Source organism: Rhinolophus sinicus, chromosome 6 (genome assembly GCF_057876585.1).
Source record: "Rhinolophus sinicus isolate RSI-liver-muscle chromosome 6, RSI-T2T, whole genome shotgun sequence".
NCBI classification, from domain to species: domain Eukaryota; kingdom Metazoa; phylum Chordata; class Mammalia; order Chiroptera; family Rhinolophidae; genus Rhinolophus; species Rhinolophus sinicus.
The window spans coordinates 60836305-60854289 of NC_142506.1; the positions used below are offsets into that span (position 1 = coordinate 60836305).

Consider the following 17985-nt stretch of genomic DNA (forward strand, 5'->3'; position numbering starts at 1 on the left):
AGGAGCGGCATATAGACTTTCTACTTCCTCACATCTGCCACCTCGGGGCTCTGGGCATCTCCTGAAGGTGGTTTTCCCCATACTCTGCTTTGCTTGCAAGGTGATTCAATTAACTGAACCATTTTAGCTGCTTTCTGTGAATAGCAGTTGCCTCATCTGCTACAGAACTGAAAAACTATAATATCCTGGCTTCCATAGAAGATTAGAGCAAAGTAAGCCACTTTCGTGGCTTTTGCCATAGCCAAACAAACAAACAAACAAACAAACAAAAAAAACGAAATAAAATGAAGTCTGGACTGGATATTCTGATAATATTAGGAAGCGCACCGGACTAGGACTTGGAAACTCTGGGTTTGCATCTTAGCTTCTCCTAAGAAAGTACACTCATCTTCTCTGATCTGCAGTCATATTTAAATGGGAATAATAATTGCTGCTTTGCCTGTGTCACAGAATTTTTATGAAGATCAAAGAGATAATGAATGTGAATTTTGAAAAAGTGTAAATCACTATATACATAAGGCATTATTATCCTATTTAACGGATGCAAATGAAGTGCTCCAAAGGAGTATTAATTCTATTTGAATATATTTCATTGTGAAAAAGACAGGACGTTATTTTATGTGAATATTCAAAGTATCCGTGATTATGTCCTTCCAGTTCAGCCCCAAAGCATTGATTTTCTCATCATTTTGCTTAAAGTCTGTTTCTCCTCTTGTCCCCTTTATGCTGTATCACCCTGCCCCCAAAACTCCTCTCCACAAGTAGTGAAAACTCCTAAATAGAAGATAACTCCTGTAATAAAGAAGATAATCTCAACACCCCTTCTCACCCAAACTGTAATTGTGAGTTACAGAATTATGTCCAGCGAGTGAAGGACTATTTGTATTACCATGGAAATATGAGCTGTTAATATTTGGGCATGATTTTTAAAAATCTGATTAGAAAAAATATTTAGAACTAAGTATAGACTCGAAGTTGCAGAGCAGCACCGAGAGGTCTCACCTCCCGGACGTTCACAGTCCTCCCAGTGGGGACACCTTATAGCTGCAGCACCTCATCAACACCAAGAAACTGGTATTGGAACAATTAACCAGACTACAGCAGGAACGCGAAAGACCCCTGTTTGAGGAGTGGAGGAAATGAAAGGGAACTTTTCGAAAAAGAAAGATAAAAACCAAGAGTCATTCTTGGTTCAAAGCACCCTGACCAAGTGGAAGGAGTGGGCCCCTGTTGTGTTAAAAGAGAAAAGACAGAGGTCACAGGCCAGGTGTGTAAAGAAGGTATTTGAGGTGGGGTCCAGAAAAACACGTTCCCGTCAGTTTCTCAGTGACTTAAGATGATGTAAGAACCATCGTTAGGTTTACACTCGAGGTTTTGAGGAAGAGTGAAGAAGAACGAAAAATGGTTAAAATGTGTGCTGAACGTGAGCGTTTGTTGAATTGAACTGACTGATACTAAGATTTTCTGCCCATAACTTGTCTGATTTTCACGTGGTTTGTATCCCATGGGTATCCAACCAACTAGTTGAGGTGTCTGGACAACCCCTATCAGGAACAATATCACGAGTGGAGACTGTATTGTTGCAGAGCAGGGAAGTGTATGGGGTGAGAGGGAGAATCTTCTGAAGAGCCCAGCCTCAGGACCAGAAAACCCTAAACCTTTTGGCAGGTGGTGAAGTAAAATCCATTTTCCCAAATGGAACATTTTCCGTTTGCCAACCTCCAGGGGCCGTATTTCTTGATAGCTTCAATGAGAATTCTTAAAGCAGCAGAGACCTTATTTTTATTGTAACAAATCAGTCACAATCAGAGTGTATGACAAGCAGACACATTTTCAGTATTCCAGTATGATAAAATAATTGGAACCTTGTTTTTATTTCTATTATTTTCTTTATGAATGTATTCGATTCATAAATTCAAAATTCCTCTGGTCTCTTTAGAGTCATTCTCCCCCGGGAGTCATACAAAGAGTTGGAGAAAAGTCTAATTTACGTCTTTGATGCGCTTTAGGTGCTCTTTACATTTGACCTTGTTTATGGTTTCAGAAGCCATGTGTAGAACTGTGGACTTGGTCAATAATATAATCCAATCATCAATAAGATACAAACTTCTTGTTTATTAATACATGATTAAAATGTATATGATAAAAAGATATCGACTGGAGCCAAGTGTGTGGATGACAGGAACAATTACGGTTTGGATTTCTAATCACTGTGTAAGCTGTGTACCCCAGCAAAAGTCAATAGTCTGTTTAAAAGTCACAACACATCCTTTTCTTTTTCCTTCTTCTCTTTTATTTTAATTGGAAGTCTAGCAGAGGGACCTGTTGTCTTTCATTTTGTATCTGGGTTTCCTTTTGTAACTTTAACTCACTGAAGAAACATTTGCTGCACAGCTACTCCAGCTCAAGAGGGGGGCCACACTGACAGGATAGTATGTTAACCTTCAAACTGAAACAATGTGTATAAAACAAAGTGTATCAATGTTTTACCTTCCTCCATTGAAGATCAGTCATTAGGAAGTGTGAGGCCTGAGTTGTTTGAGCAAAGGCAGTGAAAACTTGCACCCTCCTCTGCTTTCCCTCTGATAAACACGTTTTCCAGAGGCTGTGGAAACTGGGGGTTCACTTTGTGACCAGGGAACCCAGTGACAAGGACTTATCATACGGGTACCACAAACCCAGACAATGAAAGTTTCATAGGGAATAAAATTATACTTTTAGAAAGAGTATATGCATGTACTCGTATGTATAACTTGCATTCTGGCTAGCCTGAAATAGCTAAGCAGAGAGCTTTCAGGCGGCTGCAACCAAAAAGGATAGTTACTGTTTATATCAGATACAAGAAGGAATGTATGTTTCCTCAAGATGCAAGGAGGGATGAGAACATCTTTTTTTTTTCCCCCAATCTGGAAACCATTCTTCCCGGAAGATTATAAACTGTGCCTTCTCACTGCCCAGCCTCTGTCCCCACAAAACATAGAACGCACATAACAGGAACAGAGAGAGAGACAGATGAGTGACAAAACTGCAATGCGTTACAGACCCAAACTACTCCTAGTAATAAAGAATAGCCACTTTGCAGAGTCCACTTAAAGAAAGCGGTCCTCTGAAATGCTGGCTTTGAACACATCTGGAAAGTACTATCATTTAGCAATATGGTTGACAAAGATCTTACACAAAGTATAAACTTTGGAGACCTAAAGCTAAGATTTGAGAGCTTGGGCATTCTTTGCAGTTTTATGAAAAACCCTTATACAAGGAAACAATTTGAGTCCATCCTGACATAACAATTGGATGCACAGAAGAAAAAAAAAAGGATGAAAGAAGAAGAGTATAAAGGCGTTTCTTAAAGCCAGTCATGGATAAGAGTTTCAAAGTGTATTTCAAAATTAGAGGAAAAACAGTGTGGAAGTTAATATCCCACTTAAAGCCATTTGTGCTTGCTCACTTTATCTTTTTGTTAATATTAAACCATCCCCATCCATAGTATAAAATCAGTTCTTCTCAACTAACTCTTTTGTAGTCTTTATGAATTTCCTGCTTAAGTTTGAATAAAACTACACAGAAAGATAAAGGAATCACTGTACCAGGTCTGCCAGCTGCCTGCCAAGAAACCTCCCAAGGTCATGTGTGTAGCCCAGGGAAAAATCACCAGGTCCAGAATATGGTCCTTAAATCCAGAGATGTGCTTGTGACACAATGTCAAGATGGCGTTCACTTCTGACGGTTAGACTCATGTTACCACAGCTCACAAAAGATTGATGTATGAAACCAGCATAGTGCCTAAGACTGTGGGGTTAGAGTGAAACAGACTAGTGCCTGAATTTTGGCGTGTACTTAGCTGTATGATCTACCCAAGCCTTTCCCCACCCCTCCCACCTGCAAAGTAGAGATAATAACTTATTTAAAAGTATTTTTTAAAGATTATTTGGCAATGTATGTAAACTGCCTGTCATACAGTAAGCCATTAATAAATGGTGGCTATAAACGCATGGGTTTATAATGAGTAATGATATAACTGTTCTAGGATCCAGTTCTCAGGTATAAATGTCCACTTTCTTGTCCATTCACCCTCTCTTAGATGTGCCATGACTTCGCACATGTACAAGAAGCTCCTTGGTAGACACTCCCAGTGCCTAATTACATGGTCACATTTTACTTTCTTAGCAGCCAGCATTATTTGCTTTATTTCTAAATCATTTGGGGAATTTCGCTCCTACCCCCAAGCTCTGCAGATGTTCCCCAGCTAAAGACTCTAGTTTATGCTAGTAGATATGTATCTTACCTCGAGCCCCACCTGATAGTGATACTTATTTTTGCGGCACATAAAGTGGACGGGCCGGATAAATAACCCACACGACTGCCACACAAAGGTTTTTTCCTAAACTTATATGCCTCAGGTATCATGTTCCAGTGCACGCACGTACACAGAAATTTGTTCAAAAATAGCAAACCAAGTGTACCCACAGATTCCTAATGCTGATGGCAGGTGTCCAGCAGGAGAGCACTTCCTGTATGTTAGTTTCCTCATTCGTAAAACTGGGTGAACAGAGCGAACCTCACGGGCTGTGTGAGAATTAGCTGGGAGAGGACATATAAAGCACTAGCTCAGTGTCTGACACAGTGAGTACTCGGACAGACAGTGGTGAAAACCACGATGGTGGAGAAAAATTAAACGTCTTATGCCTCTTCCCCAGTAAGGAGCCTTATGTTTCCCTGCTGTACAGTTTATTGTTCCACTTAATATAATCCTGAATTACTCCCAAATATGTTCATTGTCTCTCTTGTGAATATTTCTTGGGGTTAGTTTGCTTGTACTAATTCATGCTATTCAGAAGGCTATTTTAACACGTAGTGCTGTGTATACATTCCCTCTTCGTCAATGGATAGAGATAAAAACATTTATGGAAAGATTTTGCAAAACAGCTACTAATAACTTATGAGCAGTATGGCAAAGAAATGATTTTTTGTTATTAATCATTAAACTTTATTTTATAGAGCAGTGTTAGGTTCACAGCAAACCTAGAAGCGGAAAGCAGGGAGAGTTCCCACTAACCCCACACACTAACATATGCACAGACTCCCCCGTCAGCATCCCTCACTAGAAGTGGTCCATTTGTTACAACTGGTGAACCTATGTTGACACACTGTTGTCACCAAAAGTCCATAGTTCACATTAGGGTTCACTCTCAGTGTTGTACATTCTGTGGGTTCTGATACATAATAACATAAATCCACAGCTGCAGTATCATGCAGAATACTTCCCCTGCCCTAAAAATTCTCTGGGCTCTATCTACTCATCCCTCTGTCCCATCGCCCTGCCCAAACCCTGGCAACTACAGATCCTTTCTTACTCTCTCCATGGTTTTGCCTCTTCCAGAATGTCATACAGTTGGAATCATACAGCGTTTTCAGATTGTCTTCTTTCCATTACTAATATGCATTTAAAATTCATCCATGCCCCTTCATAGCTTGGTAGCTCATTTCTTTTTAGCCTTCAGTAATATTCCATTGTCTGGATGTACCACAGTTCATTTCATCATTAATTGACTGAATCACCCATTGGCTGCTTCCAAATTTTGGAAATTATGAATAAAGCTGCTGTAAACATTCATGTGCAGATATTTGTGTGGATGTAAGTTTTCAGTTCATTTGAGAAAATAAACATCAAGGAGGTCGATTGCTGGACTGTATGTAAGACTATGCTTAGTTTTGCAAGAAATCGCCAGACTGTCTTCCAAAGTAGCTGTTTTGCATCCCCACCAGCAATTAATGAGTGTCTTTATTGTTCCATGTCCTCACCAGCATTTGGTGTTGTCAGTGTTTTGGATTGTGGCCATTCTAATAAGTGTGTAGTGCTACCTCATGGTTGTTTTAATTTGCAATCCCCTAATGACATATGATATTGAACATGTTTTCATGAGCTTATCATCTGTGTATCTTCTTTGATGAGATGTATGTTCAGGTCTTTTACCAATTTTTTTTTATCATGTTGTTAGTTTTTGTGGTATTGAGTTTTAAGGGTTCTTTATATAATTTGGGTAACAGTCCTGTATCCGATGTGTGGTTTGTCGTCTCATTACCTTGATTTTATCTTTCACAGAGTAGAAATTTTAAATTTTGAGTTAAACGACGTCCTTACTGATTTTCTGCCTGCTGGATCTGTCCATTTCTGACAGCGAGGTTTTAAAGTCTTCAACTATAAAAGTGAATTCATCTATTTCTCCTCGCAGTTCTAGTGGTTTTTGCTTCTCATAATTTGATGATCTGCTGTTAAGCGCATACACAGTAAGGATTGTTATGTATTCTTAGAATATCGACCCCTTTATCATTATGTAATGACCTTCTTTAGCCCTGATAACTTTCCTTGCTCTGAAATCTGCTTTGTCTGAAATTAGGACAGCTATTTCCACTTCCTTTTGATTAGTGTTAGCATATGTATTTTCCTCCCTCCCTTTACTTTTAATCTGTATTTGTCTTTATATTCAACATACAGTTGGACCTTGCTTTTTTTTGAGCCACTGACTAATTTGTCTTTCAAGTCGTGTATTTAGACCATTGATGTTTTAGGTGATTATTGATATAGTAGGATTAACTCTATTTGTTTCTTTTGTAATTTGTTACATTTTTGTCTATATATATATATATATATATATATATATATATATATATATATATATATATATATACATACATACATACATACATACATACATACATATCTCCTGGTCTGGTAATTCCAACACTCCTGTCATATCTGATTGGTTGTAATGCTTGTTCAGTCTCTTCATACTGTGCTTTTTGGCTTTTTAATATGCCTTATAATTTTTTGTTGAAAGAAAGTCAAGATGTACTGGGTAGAGGAACCACAGGAAATAAGCCTTCTGTAATGTGGTGGTGCAGTGTGAGGGGAGGGAAGTGTCCCTCATCCTATGATTAGGTCTCGGCGTTTTGGTGAGCCTGTGCCCCGGGACTGTGAATTTCACCAATGCATCTCAGCTTCCCCCCGCCTTAGCGGGCACAGGATAGCTAGAGGGCCTGGCGTTGGGTATTTCCCTTTCCCCAGGTTGGTTAGGCTCTGATACAGCCCAACAGATGAGGCTCTGGCAAACGAGTTTCTCCTGCAAGCAGGCCTTGTTGAGAAAAGCAGAATGCTATGGCATATTTAAAAATGTTTCCTTTTCCCTTCCTCCCACAGAAGTAAGAAGAGTTCTTTTCTCTGAGAGTCACTGTGAGAACCTGGTAGAGCTCCTGGACCAAAAACTCAAAAAAGGACGGTGTCCTGTCCATGATTGGCTCCCTCTGGATGTTTTAACTCACAGATTTGTCCACATGGAGTTTCCAGCAATTTGTCCACTGCAGTTCAGGTTTCCCTATGCCCGTCATAGTTCCTCAGGCAGTTTCAGCTCCTGGGTTTCTATCCCCACAAGTTGTAATTATCTCTATTCATTTGTCTGTATCTCCAATTTGGGGGTGGCGGGAACGACAGTTTGCCCTGTGACCTTATTTCTCTGATGGATCTAACCGGAATTGATTTTTCAGTGTATTCAGCCTTTTATTTGTTGGTAAGATGGAATGGTGGCTTCTGAGCTCCTTAAAAGCTGGACTACAATCATGGGCTTTTGAATATCCATGTTAACTAGCTCCTAGTTCTGGAAAATGAGTGTAAATAAATGGTCATAGAGTGAAGTACCGATTTACGAATACTTCTGTCGGTTTTTGATTGGGATCTGTTATATCAAGAGTGACCCATTGTAATGGTCTCTTTTATCTTTGTTAACCACTGTATTTCAAAGAATCTGATATTGTGACCTATGACAAAGAAAGCCTTTGAGAGAAAAATCGAAAGATTCTGTAAACATCACCAAGAGATGAATGGACGAGCAAATAAGTAATTCCCTCAGATTCCCCCGTATCCTAAATTCTACTGATGCCATTCATACATCCAGAAATGTTTCATATCAAAATCCAATCTGAAAGGAGGTAAAAAAATTATTTTTTATCTAAAGATAAGGAAATAGACATTAAACAGTAGCATCGGATTTGTAAAATTTTAAATGACATAAAAGTTTAAATGATAAAAATTTAAATAATACCCAGGGAGGTCCAGCATTCTTCATCCTTCCTAAGCTCCCATTGGAGCCTCAATTAGGTATTTTGGTTCCCTATTCCTGTTCTTTGATTCATCTTAGGAGATTTATTTGGGATTGCAAACATATGCACAATTTCTTTTGTACTTAATGCTGCAAATAAGATGTACACTTGTAAAAGTAAATAGTTTTCTTTGGTTTGTAGAAATTCATCCACACTCTCATCTGTTCCCCTTATTACTTCTGGTACATAATTGTCTAGGGCATGTGATATGTAGCTTTTGAGTATGAATACAAATGACCACAAGATCAATTCTGGGCCATGTTCTAAACAACTAAGCTAACCAGCCCTAACAATTGGCTGTTCTAATTATCCCTGAAATAATTAATTGAGTATAGTAATGCAGCTCATTAATTATTCCATTCCATAGTATCAAGCAACTGTTTTTACTCCACCCCCCCCCATTATATTCAATTATTGTTTTAAAGTTGAAGAGTTAAAGAAAAAACAAACAAAACAACTTTTATGTGATGGAGAGCAGGACAAATGTGTTCTGTGATGCCTAAAACATCTGTGATTCAATTGAACGGCTAAGGTCTTAGCTGCCTTTGGGTTAGGTCAAACCAATGCACTGGTGATATTTGCAAACATCTGGAAACAAGACATAAAAATAGATTATTATTTAGCCTCATGAATATTTATGTATCATTGTGCATACACATTTGTACAACAATGTATGTTAGTTCAAGTTTTAGGAAAAAATGGCTGGCACTATTTTTCTAATTATTGTCATTTTATATTTTCCTCTAAATACCTTCTCTGGTGACCAAAAAAGCTTCACAAAAATGGCAAAAACCGTTAAATCTCTAGGAGGATATCTTCTTTGGCCATCACGATTTCTGATAAGAATTATTCTCTGTTCATGTGTGTGTGTGTGTGTGTGTGTGTGTGTGTGTGTAAGATTTGGTTTCACTTTGTAATACACCTGGAATATGTCCGTACTTTGAAAATCTGAGCATGATTATTCTCAAATAATTCCATGAAACCCTGAGTGTGAGTATAAATAAGGGGTAATTTTTTGAAATGTGCTTATGCTAAGGCTCTTGGTTTGGGTTCCATATGCTTCCTAGTCACTATGGCTGATGGCCACAATTTAAGTGTACAGTTTTCTTTTTATAAAAACCGCCTGAGTGTCTGAATGGAACCAGGCCAAATAAGAACCTGGTTTCCTTTTTTATTTCAACTTGACATTGTGGTTCCTGCTGTTTATAGATCTCTGGAACTCAGGGAGAATCACACACATGAAATAGAGTTTTGGGAGGATTGGATGCAAAATGGCTGTGGATATTAGATAGGGGCCTTTGCACAGCTCATATACTATCTGAAGAAGCGAACGTCTTCTAGAACTGCTCTTGGGGGTCTCTAAAACCATCTCAGCATGCCAGTGTGTGGCCAGGGCATAGATGCCTTGATTAAAAAATATTGCCTCTATCAAATATCAGGAAGCAAAGACTGAAACCATAAAGGAGAATTTTTCTATTAAAAATTTCTGTTAAGTCACTAAGCAAATTAACCAGACTGTCGATGACACCTTTTTCCTAAATATTAAGTCGAATCACCAAGGCTCCTTTCTCTGAACAATTCTTTCAGTATATTTTATACACTGTTAATCCATTATTGTAAATAAAAAAAAAATCAATGTAACCGGGAAGGCTAGCTACTTCAAATATTCCAAAATCCTCAAAAGAAACTGGTTATTACAGGCTAGTTAGGTGCCAGGGGCCTGAAGGACACAGAAATATTCATGTATCTTTAAAGTCTATACAGTTCTCCTATAAGCCACTTACCTACTTCCTTTGAGAAAAACAGAAGGGGAAGAAAAGATAAACGCTCACAGAACTGATGATATAATACTGTGCAGCTGCTAATACATATGGATGTATCATGCAAATGTCCCCAGCAGAAACACAGTCTTCAGTTTAAACCTGCAACCATATTCAGCAGGAAAAGAGTTTCCAAATCAAACTGCTGACTCCTTTTTTCCCCCTTATCAAAACACCTCAACATACATCTTCCCAGGCAAAGGAAACCAAAAGAACCAGCTGGAATTACCAAGTCTTGTATTCCCCTGGATATCAGGTGTGTGCAGCAGTTATGCAGATCAATTGGTGAACTGAAATAAGTAGCTGTGGTCCATCCACTAAAACTCAAAGCCATTTGGGCAATGCTCTCGCAAACTTTCCAAAGGCCTTATCTTTGCAAAAGGATATTGTAATTTACCAACGGGTTGTTATTGTTGTAGTTGTAGCTGTTTTTCCTTCCTGACTAAAGATGTGTATTGATTATACCTTTATTGGAATATAGAACAATCTGGAGGAACTCAGAGGAATAAGAACATTGTGCTCTTACTTGATCTTTTCTAGTTTAAATTTGGCAGATGCTCTGATAAGTTGATAAGAAAAGTATATTCAAGGGAAGGACAAAAATAAAGGAGAATAAGAAGAAAAAAAAAAAGAAAAGGTGTAGAAGGAATTTGGGGAGTAATCTTGTCACATTAAATTTCCCAAAGCATCGACATGGTTCGAGGAGATAGCTGTGGATTTACGGCCACACAGACTTCTGTTCGTGCTGGCACTGTGCATTTATTGAAAAGTTCTGTATTGGGGAATGAAAAATGTCAAACAGGAAACTTCAACTGTTACCTGGAGGGGACGTTAAACCGTAACGTGGGAGTGATTCCCTCCAACTTTTTTTATGGCTGGGGGAAGGAATACCACTTTGACATTTTTTTATAGGGATGTCTGCTAAAGCTAAGCACTTAGAAGAGCAAAGCAGTGGAGATGAGATGCAGAAAGAGCAAGTGAGTCCGTATCTGGGGATTAACCCGCATCTGTGCTCTTCAGGGAGACAGGCTAGGCACTCACTTTGAGGGCACTACTCCAGTGAACCGCCATCAGTTCTGAGTGAAATTACTTTGGGTGCAATTGCCTATCTAAAGGTGGCATCCTCTGTGCTGCACCCTGGGCTTCTACCTCCCTTCAGATGGGACTTGACAGGCCTAGCTAGAAAATCTCCCCTGAACAGCCCAGGCTCCTGTGCAAGGGCCTACCACCCTAAATTAGCCACAAGTTTCCCTTGCGGGCTCCCGACCTCAGTGAGCCCCAAACAGGAGAAACACCTTTTCCTCCTCAGACCTGAGACCCTGGCGTTTGTGGCTTAGCCTTGGGGAGCCTGGGGCTAAGGCCAGGAATTTGGGAGGAAAGGGCCAGAACCCGAAAAGGTAGCCAGTGGCTCCTCCCCTCTTTCCATAGGCTTCTTGGCCACCGCTTGGATTCTTGAACAGAAAACGCGGTCCATTCAAAGGGCCCAAGCCCATGTCAGACGGGAGAGAAATGGCTTTGGGGGTTCTCCCTCCCATTCTCCCAACTCCCCCGCCCAGGGTCAAATCACACCAGAGGATGTAAGAAGCCTGCTCCGGGAGCTGGTCATTTACTCTTTTTCTTTGTTGTTTTCCTAGAGGTGAGGCGAGAAAAACGTTCGCAGAAAGAGAGCGAACGGTTGCAATTTGCATCCCCTCCCGGCCCTGGATGCAGGCAATTCCTTGCACGCATCTGGCGGCGCAGGGCCCAGCGCCTTCCCAGTGGCTCATATACATATTTCGAGGGGGAGGCTGGGCGGCTGCTTCTTCGCCGGGTCAATGTGTTAATTAAAAGTTGGTCGGAGTTGGTCAGCACACAGCCCCAGATGTGCTTAACAGCATGCAATTAACACATAAGGCAAATCTTTTTGAAGATACCAGAATTGAAAACCCCCCAAAGAAACTCTACCCCGCCCCTGCCCTTAACATGAAATAGTAATGGCAAATAAGAAAAAAAGTCATTAAAAGACGTAATTAAATGCGGGCCGCCGTTCTGGAAGGGGGTCAGGCTGGAAAAAAAAAATTCCCGAAATCTATAGATTTCAAAAATAAATAGCAAATTGATTTTTTTTTTTTTTTTTGAGCGTGTGTGTGCAGGATGTGAAGGCTTGAGATCCGTTTCCCTGCGTTCCCACTCCATGTATATTAAACAGCGGGTGAGCGGCTGCCACGCGGCGCGGTGACCCAGCGAGCGCTGGGAGTCTCCGGGTCCGAGCGCTGCTGCCGCCGCCGCCGGCGTTTGCACAGGGGCCTCTCGCAGCCAGATTGGTTTCACATGCAGGGATAATTACCGCACGCCCACTTGCCTAGCTTCCTTTATATTTTCAAAAAGTGCAGGGGAAATGTGTGTGTGTGTGTGTGTGTCTCTGTGTGTGTGTGAGAGAGCGCGCTCGCGCGCGCGCCTGTGCTATGATAGAGCCATCCTAGATAAAATACATTTATAGGAGAAGTTAAAGTATTGATGGAGACACTTAATAGCATCGTCGCCCCCAGCGGAGAAGCTGGGCGGGATTATACTCGCCCCAGGCTGCTTCTGCCACCTGGCTCCTGCCCGCGGTTTTCTACCAGATTTAGCCTCTTGCACTCGGTGTTCAGGCCTCCACCAGTCAGTTCACTTCTATTTGTCTTTTCTTTCGTGTTGAATCATTTATTATTATTATTATTATTAATTTTTGCCACCTCTCAGAGTCAAAGATCCCGATCTGTTAGCCCCCCATTCTCCTCTGTACACACATTCACACAGGCGTGCTTGCGCGCGAGGGCTCGCTGGCATATGCGTAAACACACACACACACACACACACACACACACACACACACACACACACACACACCTGCAACTTCCTCACTTCCACAGCTTGAGGAAGCGGGAGAGGACTCCAGCACCTTGGCGCCACACTTAGCCTCTAGTCAACTTTTGGGTTATCATCCTAGACTTGTGTCTTAGGATGGTTTGGCTTGTGTTTCCATCACCAACACCACCCAAAAGGGGACCATGGGGTAGCCATTTCAAGTAGTTAATTGTATGTGTCCTATCTAAAGGGCGTGCCTTATTGATGACACCTAATGAAGCAAATAATGGATTTGCAGTGTCTCCGCTATTCATCTGGTCCTTCTAGAAACCTGGGTGTTAAGGAGAGATGGATATTGATGGATGGAGAGAAAGACAGAAAGAGAGAAAGGAGGGGTTGGGGGAGAGAGGGGGTCGGCTAGAGATCCTTGGAAACGGATCAGATTTGTAGAGTGTCAGCTTGAAGAAGGCAGTCTGAGCCATGATTTAAACACGGCCAATGTAATTGTTAACTAGTGTCCAACGACTGCCCCCCCACCCCCACTCTGCCTTCCTGCCGCTCCCTTCTCTCCGTTCTGTAGGATACAGAAGGTGAATAATGAAACCATTTTGCTAATAGTTTATGAGCCATGAGATTGGAAATGTATATGGATAGACCGGAGCACCAGACTAAAATCATTTGAAAGGAACGTGAGGCTTGGCAGAGAAAGAAACCCGCCGTGTCCTCTGTCCTCAGCCCCGAGCGGACGGGACGGATGAGGTGGCCTCCTGCCTCTGGGTTCCATCCGAGGGCAGCGGCTTGGCCCGTCCTGCCTCCCACCTCTTACCCTCGTCTTCTCCCCGAGGGGCTGGAGCGAGGGAGATGCATAGAGGCGGTGGGGAGACAGCTTGAGCGGGAGATAAGCGTTATCGCCAGGATTTTTCTTCCAGTGATGGGATCTAAAAAGATCTATCACACTGGGCAGCTTTCCCCCAGGCAGCAAACAATAGACGTGAACTTCGGGCTGAAAACAGCCAAGGGGCCCCTGTGCGCCTGTCATTTCTGTCCCCATAGGCCCTGTTCTCCTAGTGCGAACAACCAGAACCTTTGAGAAACGCCGAAAGCACCCATCTGACCTCCACGCTGGGCCCGCTTTGTTTGCGGCGTTACTACAGTTTCAAAGCCTGGGCTCCAGGGGTGGAAAGAAGGGGAGCCCGAAGGATTGGGGGGAGGTGTGGGCGAGGTAAAAAGTGAGGCGCTGGCCTGTACCCTTCCCTCAGCCCACAAAGGGACCGCAACGCCTGGGGTAATCCTGGAAGTCAGCTCCAAACAGTGGCCCAAGCCAATGGCCCGCGAGAGACCGCCCCACATCTGGCGGAGCGTCCCAGAGAGGGCGGGGGCGGGCTGCGCTGGATGCGGCTGGCTGGGGCCGGGCTCCCCAGCCGGGACAGCGGCTGGAGCCGGAAGGCCGGGCCAGGTACGTAGCGAGGGAGCGCCAGCCAGGCAGGAGAGCCCCAAGACTCCCGGGCTCCGTCCTGTTCCTTCTGGGAGCACCCAGCAGCTCACCTTGGGGCGGGACGAGCGAGCTCCACGTCCCTGGGGAAGCAGGGAAGCGTCGGCTTCCGCCCCAGCGCAGGGAGCACGGGCTTCGCCCGGGCTGAAAATGAGGTGCTTGCCCCTCCACCCCGTGGAGTTGGGGGCGGTGGGTGCACAGAGAGCGGCCGCGGCCACCCCCTTAGCCTTTTCCTCTCCTTCCAGACTTGGCTGGATTCTGGGGACAACAAAATAACTTTTCCGTGTGCCGCGAGGTAACTGATGGGAAGCTGTGTTAACAGAAGCGCCAATGGGGAGCAACTTCCCCACACCAACTGCGTGGGGGATCTTATTTGATATTCCTCCGTGCGTGGGGGTAGAGGTTAGGCATCTGACATTTCCGTTTATGGAGGGCATGATGGTGGGGTAGGCAATGGAAAGAGAAAGCTCCAGGTTTTCTGGCTCCCCACTCCTCACCCCAGCTGTACGCAGTGTTTAGACCCATGGGGTTGGCTTGGCCGCCCCGCTCCGAAGGCCCTGAGTGGCGGGGGAAATGGAAACTTTAAGGAAAGCAGTGTGATCTCCTTTCACCTGCGGACCCTCACTTGCAGCGTCCTCAATTTCTCCAACCCGTGCACCCTCACCCACCCCGATTGCCTGTGCTATGAAATATGGTTCGTGTATGACAGTCAAGATACATTTAATGAAGCGACCTCCTGAAGTGGGAGTTGGGTAGTGGACAATGAGGGTCTGTTGTCCTGGGGGGGTAGTAGTTTTGAGAAAGCACCAAGAATGAACATGAAAACTGAGCTAACCTTATCACCATTCGCACTCTCGCCGTGGCTCCAGGCGAAGAGGAGGGTGGAGGGTTTGTGGTGCTCAGGACTCCAGGTTAAATAGACCCCTTACTGTGGATTGGCAGGTGTGAGTGGGCCTCGGCCCTGGAGGGCTGGGGAGCAGGACCTGGGGCGCCACCCAGCAAGACCTGCTTCCGGGAGAGCTCGCGGCCCCCTGCCAAGTGAGGACAGAACCCCGGAGTGGGCCGTGGCTCTCCCGCCGGGTTAGCGCCAAAGGTTCAAGTACAGATGGGGGGTTTCAGGCCCCGGAACGCTCCTGCTTGCCCCTGGGAAAAGGCACTCCAGGAACGCCTTTGTGACTTCTACCCTCACCCTTTAGCGCTTCCCTCCCAATCTCTGGTTTATCTTAATTCCCATCCTGGCTTGTAAAGAAAATCCGGAATCCTGGCTGTTCCCCTCTTTCCCTCCGTCTCTCCTGGAATCCCAGGGAAACCCGGCTCCGTGTCCCCCCACCCCCTTTCCTGCTTCCACAGCCAAGCCCAAGGAGCCCGCTCTCCTGAGCCTTTGCTCTTTCCAGCTGCAGCCTGCAGTGCCCAGGTGGGGGTGGGGTGGCAGGGAGAGCAGCGACGGTGGGCAGAAAGGGAAAGTCCAAGGGCAGAGTGGTCCCCCCTGCGAAAATATGAAAACTACTGTAAATTCCAATACAGTTACATTTCAACCCCCTCTGCGAATCTGTCCCCACCCTCATCCTGCCTGGAGAGTGGCCGGAGGGGCGGTCGGGTGGACCCCGCAAAGGGGAATCCTGCGCAAATTTACGCCTGCTCCTCTCATTTGTTAGTTGATTCTGTCTAAAAGTTCGCTATTTATAGGCTAGACTCCGCTGCCCGCCCGGAATCCCGCGCCTCCTTCCCAGTGCGAAGTGAGAGAGGTCCCCGCTGCGTCCACCTGCCGGTCTGGACTGTGTCGCGTGATTTGTTTTGTTTTTGTTTCTGCCCACACACCGCAGGCAGCCCGGGAGAAGATCGCGGGGAGCCCCGAAAGCACCCACCCGCAGGAGTTGAGAGAGCGGCTCCTGCAGTCAGACCATGTGAGTCGCACTTGACCCGACTGGGCGCGCACCGGTTTGCGGACCCAGGGGAGGCGCTGCGGCTAGGCCACCACGCTCGCCTGCACCCCAGGACTCCCCTCGGCCTCTGGCGCTGCCCCTCCGACCTCCAGCTCTTTTCTTCTCCCCCTCCCACTTTGATTTCTCCCTTCTCAGATTCTCTGTTTCCGTGCATCTTTGATTCTCCCCTGCTCTCCACTTCCAGCTGAGTTTGCATCTGGGCACAAAAAGAGACAAAACTTGCTATTACGTGGGAGGCGGGGTGGTCAGGGCTTGTGTGTTTCATAAAGAAGAAAATTGTGCGGGGCTAGGGGTGGGGGAGAAGCGGGATGGAGCGGCCCGCAGCGCGGCCCCAAGCACTGGGGGAGGGGACAGGCGCATTAGGACAGAGACCTTTCCTTCCGCCCTGACAGCCACCGCTGGATGGGAACGCAGTGCCGAAGGCTCGCCATTTGGGAGCATTTCTCTGCAATTTGGGGACAGATGTCTTAATTAGAGTCTCCGTACTGCCCCGGGCGGGAAGGAAAGAAGGACATGGGTACGGGGGCTGAGGCTAGCAGGGGAAATACTGGGGATTAGGTCCCTAAATCCCAGATAGATCTGGGCGCTGTGACGCCTTTTCCCAGAGAGGCTACGGACAGGACTCGCTTGTACAGATGGCAAAAGCGCAAGAGAGTCGTGGTGCGGTGGGCCTAGACCTCTTTTTCTAAATGGCAAAGCCTTAGACAATGCTTCTGTGTTTTAGAACTGAGACGTCAAGGGAGCAGGGGGCAGGGCAAGCTGGAGACGTCCCCCAAGCCCCGAGCGAAAGGAGCGCTACGGTTCGGGCATCTCTGGCGCAGGGAAGGGCTGTGCGTGCCGGCTGCGATCAGGCGCGCTTGTCTCGCAAGCGCTCAGCCAAGGACGTGAGACTTGGCGGCGCATGGCAGGTCAATCAACCCTTTCCCCCCAGAGCCAGGCACTGCGTTGTGGGGGAGGGATGGAGAAACTTGTGGTTGAATATAACCTGGGGCTGGGATGAATTTGGGCTAAGACCAGCGCCCCAGTGCGGAATGGGGGGGTGTAGGGAGGACTTGTGTAGCAGCGAGGGGAGAACTGCATCTTCCTGGATGGATTTATTACCTGCCACCAATTTCTCCTCTAACAGTGGCTGTTGCTGTTAGAACCCCTTATGGCCGCGTACCCGAAGCGCTCCGTCTGCCATTGCGGATGGACTAGTAGAGAGCGAAAACCCAGCACCAGACTGTGGAAAGTGCCGCAGAAAGGGGACCTTCCTTTGCAGGGTGTGTGCACCCAAAATTCCCTGTCACAGAATCGGGAAAGTGGTCCGTTCTCAGCCCATGTCCCCGCTTCACCCCTGAGCTCACACTGCAAGGACAGGCTGGTTCAGACAGGAAAGGGACCGCTCCTACCTGGGCCAGAGCTGCCGGGATTCTCACCCCGGCCCGCCCCAAACAGCTTTCAAAAACTCAGCTGCCAAGTTCAAAGCAGTTGCAAGTTTCTGCTAGTATCCCCTGGGCTGCATGCGGGGTTATGAGTAGATCTCAAACTTAGTACAATTTCACAGCTGGAAACTAGATTCAGGGACCTGTACATGCCGGGAATTTGGGAACTCTGAGTGTGAGGTCTTAATCTCTCCCCCCCCCCCCCACCCCATTCCCAGGCAGTAAATGCCACTCAACTCTCCTGTCAAGGGTTGGTCTGAGCCTCTAATCTTTTCAGAAATCCTAAAAGGAGGAAAAGAAGGAAGGAGTTAACAAGATCTAAGAAA

The 17985-nt window shown here is 45.2% G+C and overlaps 1 protein-coding gene across 3 annotated transcripts in view; it reads left to right on the forward strand.

The window, feature by feature from the left end:
• The first annotated feature begins 14152 nt into the window (after nucleotides 1-14152).
• Nucleotides 14153-17985, forward strand: part of ESRRG (estrogen related receptor gamma) — a 549788-nt gene continuing 545955 nt past the window's right edge. The window contains exons 1-2 of one of the 3 annotated variants that reach the window (XM_019743279.3): nucleotides 14153-14256; nucleotides 16116-16196. In XM_019743279.3, coding sequence (XP_019598838.1) covers nucleotides 16195-16196 — 2 coding nt within the window. In that variant the 5' untranslated portion in view covers nucleotides 14153-14256; nucleotides 16116-16194. Of the gene's footprint in view, nucleotides 14257-14329; nucleotides 14448-16115; nucleotides 16197-17985 lie in introns of those variants that run through there. The other 2 variants (XM_088799145.1, XM_088799143.1) reach the window with 2 other exon arrangements.